The following is a 5,000-nucleotide window of genomic DNA, read 5'->3' on the forward strand; positions in this document are numbered from 1 at the left end:
ACTGTTACATTCTGCCCCGCGAAACGATGGCAGCCGTCATTTGGGGGGGGGAGTTATTCCTGTTTAGGGAGGGAGGGGGGGGGGGGGGGGGGCAGGTCTAATAAGAGGCAGGCCAGCGGCAGCCTTGTCATTAGCCGTTAAGGCGGGCAGCCCCCTGCTGCATAATTGGCCCAGCCGCTAGCCTAACAAGGGCTCACAGCCAGCGGGGGGAATTCACAGCTTGGTCGAGCCCAGCGCTGCACTGGCCACCTCTGCTATGTCCCCAGAAACACCTACACACACACACACACACACACACACACACGCACACACACGCACAGACATGCGCACACCCAGACACACATACACACCAACAGAGACATGCGCACACACACACCCAGACACACACACACACACACACACACACACCCAGACACACACACCCAGACACACACACCCACACAGACATGCACAAACGCGCACACGCACATACACAGACACACACACACACACACACATGGACATACACCCCCCCCACACACACACACACACACACACACACACACCTCACCCAGGGAACACCTTATCCATTGATGAAAGGAATGGGAAGCTGATGTCTTTATAATGAGGGTGATAAAGCTCATGAGCTAACTGCACCTCAGGCTTAGCTGCTTAAAGAGGAGAGCTGGCACGTTGGCCTAGGCTAGGTGAACAACTGTGAGCGGTCCCCTGTATGTAAGCAGACCGGGCAAGTACATTCCCAACATATTTATTTCCATATTCTGCTCTGTGCTCTTTGGTGTAGCCCCTCTGCCACTTAAACGTAATTTTTCAATAAGCGAGAACGGTTATGTTCTGGATGAGTCAGTGGTTATTGTCCAATAACGCGGCGGACCCACTTCCTCTCTCGCTTCCATTTTTCCGACGGCACACACTGTTGTAATAACACACAATAATAGTAAGCAGATGACTGTTGTTCCGAAATGTTATTTCTTCAGAATAATGAAAAACAATGACAGGGCACCGATCTGTTGAGTGAAGTTAGTTTGTAGATTTATGGCAGCTTTAATCCCGGCCTCCAAACGGAGCTCATCTGGAAGCGATAAAAGCCAATATTAACATGAGAGATGGTCGATTAACAGGCGCATTTATCAAGAGCAGAGAGCGGGAGAGGGGAAACAAGCCTGGCGAGACAGGGTCCCTCCTCGGACCTGGGGCCGACGTGTCTCTTGACAGCGCCCAGAGGAGCCGTCCCTTTGAAACACACGATCCGGCCCGTTCGCTCCGCTCAAATAACACGGTGCTTATGAAACATAAACATTGACAGTTCACTAGGCCAGATTGATTTCATTTTTTTTTTAAACGGCCTGGTCCACACCGGACTGGATCCCTAAGCTAGCTAGCTAGCCGCTCGAGTCCTAACATATAGAAGTCTGAAACTAGAACCTGGGGTATGAGTGGTCAGTGTGTGTGTGTGTGTGTGTGTGTGTGTGTGTGTGTGTGTGTGTGTGTGGGTCCTGACAGTACAGTCAACGTGGATGAGTGAAGGACAGGAGAGAGATGAGGACACGCTGAGGAGAGAGTGCTGCGCCTTGCTTAATGGCCCCCACTCTCTCTCTCTCTCTCTCTCTCTCTCTCTCTCTCTCTCTCTCTCTCTCTCTCTCTCTCTCTCTCTCACACACACACTGCCACACAGAGACAGGAGACATACAGACGCCTATATGTCACCTGCAGGTCTTTATTTTATTTTATTATTTTTTTATTTTACCTTTATTTTACCAGGCGAGACAATTAAGAACAACATTCTTATTTACAATGCCGGCCTGCAATAAGGGGAAAGGGGAGGGGGAGGTAAGATAGCAGTACTGTCACCATCCCATCCCATCTTCCCTGAGACACAGCGGAACGAACACCCCTCAATCATCCAACCTCTGGGATATGAGCTGTTCTGGTTTGGTAGCTCACTTCAAGTGATTAGAAAACACTGAAAAGTAGCTGAAAAGTGGCTGTAACGACACTCTCATAACACGCTTTTTATGAACATGATGAATGTGGTTTGATTTCATGAAATGAAAAACGCTTTGCTTTACAAATCAAATGTATTATTATTATTATTATTATTATTATTATTATTATTATTGGATTATCATAGGAGAGATCTTGAGACATGAAAGACAATGAAAAAAAACTTCTTAAATGTACCGCATCAGAAGAGAAGGGCCTACAGCACGTGCTAGTCAGTGGAGGCTGCTGCAGGTTAGAGATCGGAGGACGGGGCTCGTCGCAACACACGGAACTGAATGAGGAACGCTATCAAACACGCATGCGCTCGGCCCCACCCGCCACGGGGTTTGATACAGTTCGTTCCTCATTCCATTCCGTGCGTTCCACGACGAGCCCCGTCCTCCGACGTCTAACCTCCACCAGCCTCCTCCTCCGCATCAATGTCAGAGTGATAAGATCAGCTCTCAGAGAGAGAGAGAGAGAGAGAGAGAGAGAGAGAGAGAGAATTGTCCCGTATTGATCATACAGTACACCGCCTTCTGGCCAGACTACAGTCAGAACAAGATCCAGCCTATCAGGATTCAGGACCACGGTTTTAATGTTGGTACTGGCAGGAGTCCTGGTTGGCGGTGTTCTTCCTCTGTGTTGTGAACGGCTCAGAACAGGTATGGCTCCACACGTTCCCCGCGCGCCACGGCCCGATCCCACAGGAATGCTCTATAAACAAGAGGTGTTCCCGCCGCGGGCTACACCTTTAATCGTTTTCTCACCTCTCACCCCCCCCCCCTCCCCCCCGGGACATTCTCATATCCCTGATGCCTTCAAAAAAAGCTGTTGCCAGATCCAAGACTGGTCCAATTTGAATGGATATAAAAAGAAAAGGAAAACATTTTAAAACCTCTGCCTTTTCTAAACCGCTCGTACCCATATCTTTTGTTCACCTCTGATCTGAGGCCTGTCAGGGCCGATCCTGTCCTCAAAAAAACTAGTTCCTAATTCCTTTCAATTCATCTCATGACTAAGGGCTGTGTGTGTGTGTGTGTGTGTGTGTGTGTGTGTGTGTGTGTGTGTGTGCGCGTGTGACTGTCTGTCTGTGTGTGTGTGACTGTCTGTCTGTCTGTGTGTGTGTGTGTGTGTGTGTGTGTGCATGTCTGTCTGTGTGTGTGTGTCTGTCTGTGTGTGTGTGTGTGTGTGTGCGTGCATGTGTGTGTGTGTGTGTGTGTGTGTGTGTGCGCTCTAACCTTTGGGTCTCTGGATGCAGGTGTGCTGGTTGTCGCTGAGGAAGAATCCTTCCCTGCAGCGGCACTCGTAGCTCCCCATCATGTTGACGCAGATCTGCTGGCAGCCTCCGTTCCCCTCAGAACACTCATCCACATCTGCCGTGAGACACAAACAAATTATAATAATAATAATAATAATAATAATAATAATAATAATAATAATACATTAGAATTTTCCAGACACTCAAAGTGGCTTTACAAACTGAAAAGATCGAGTAGTAATAATAAAAAGAAACTAAAAAAATAGATAAAAGAAAGCAACGCCAGCGTCCTCTCTCGACCGGCATTTTTGGAAAAACAAAGACAAAACACCCACACCCACACCCATTAAAATAATTAAAAACACTCCCGAGAGAGAGAGAGAGTCGTCCAGAGAAGGGTAGGGAAGGCTAGCGCCTCTTGATGAAACAATTACGACAAGCTGGAGCAAAAAAAACGGGGGCCCTTCGGCCATCTGCATACCTGTTAACGTAATTGTAATTTTACAAGGAAACTAATTCACTTTACAATGCTAAATAACTGGCACGGTACGGCCGACACAGGAGGAGGAGGACACGAGCCTTGATTGTGATTTATTAGGAGAAGCGATGATGATGGAACAACATAGCAGCGTTCGTGTCGAAGCAGTGCATCTCACAGGGTGTGGTTCTCTTCCAGGGGCAGAGGTCATAAAACATGAGGGGAAAGACCGACGTGAGACAAGGTGGGGCCGGGTGGGGTGGGGGTGAGGGGGGTGGGGGTGGGGGGGGGATAGTGGAGGGGTCTGGTGAAGCCGGAGGGTGGTTGTCTGTCTCAAGGTGTCTGGAGAGGGTGGTGTGTCTCAGTTAATAGTTATCTGGCCTGGCAGCAGACGTGGAGGGAGGCGGTGGCTGGGTGGGTCTGAGAGACTCTTGACTGTGCCGAGCGCTAAGCCGTAAGTGCAAACGCAGTACAATTCCTCCTGGCAGCGGAGGAAACCTGATCCACCTGGGACAGAGTACCTGCTGGTGATGAACGTCTGTCAACCCCCCCCCCCCCCCTGACCGGAGGAATGTGTAGAGAGGGAGGGTGAGAGGGTGGGGGGGTGGGGAGGGGAGAAAACAGGGCGAGAGAGAGAGACAAGGAAAGGGGGCGAGGTGTGGGAGGACGACGGACGGACGGACGGGGGAGGGATGGTGAAAGTGGGACAGAGAGACAGAGTAGGAAGGCGGAGGTGAGGGAGGAGAGGGGGGAGGCAGAGGTCGGGGGGGGGAGGGCTGAGAGGGAGGGGAGGCTAGGGAGAGAGATGGAAGGAAGGAAGGGAGGAGGTGAGGGAGGAGTGGAGAGGGAATGGAGTGGGCAACTCCTCTTGAAGCCATATGAAGAGCACACAGCAGCAGATCTCCTGAAACCATGTTTTTCCACAGGGCGTACACAATACCTAATAAGGGCATATAGAGCCTAATAAGGGTGTATACAGCCTAATAAGGGCATATATATCCTAATAAGGGTGTATAGAGCCTAATGATGGCGTAAACAGCCTAATGAGATGACAGAACCACAGTACTGTAGGTGCTAACCTAGTGCTGCTAATGCTGCCAACCTAGCATCCAATCCCACTGAGACGTCACTGTGCCGCTTAACTCTACTACGTGACGTACCTAACTGGAGGTCTGTCCGCTTAACTCCAAAATTGGCCTAAATCTTCCATCAATGACCTTTCATTCATCTTTAAGGGCCTTTCATTCATCTTTAACACTAGAACAGCCGTGAGTGCCT

At 49.8% G+C, this 5,000-nt stretch overlaps 1 protein-coding gene across 1 annotated transcript in view; it reads right to left on the reverse strand.

The window, feature by feature from the left end:
* The window catches only part of scube3 (signal peptide, CUB domain, EGF-like 3), a gene marked incomplete at both ends in the record, with an annotated part of 104,502 nt that overhangs the window by 60,398 nt on the left and 39,104 nt on the right, over positions 1–5,000 (reverse strand). The window contains one exon of the mRNA XM_080533548.1: positions 3,225–3,359. Within this exon, the coding sequence (XP_080389674.1) occupies positions 3,225–3,359 (135 nt within the window). The remainder of the gene's footprint in view (positions 1–3,224; positions 3,360–5,000) is intronic.

Source organism: Nansenia antarctica (genome assembly GCF_963989245.1).
Source record: "Nansenia antarctica genome assembly, chromosome: 6".
NCBI lineage: Eukaryota > Metazoa > Chordata > Actinopteri > Argentiniformes > Microstomatidae > Nansenia > Nansenia antarctica.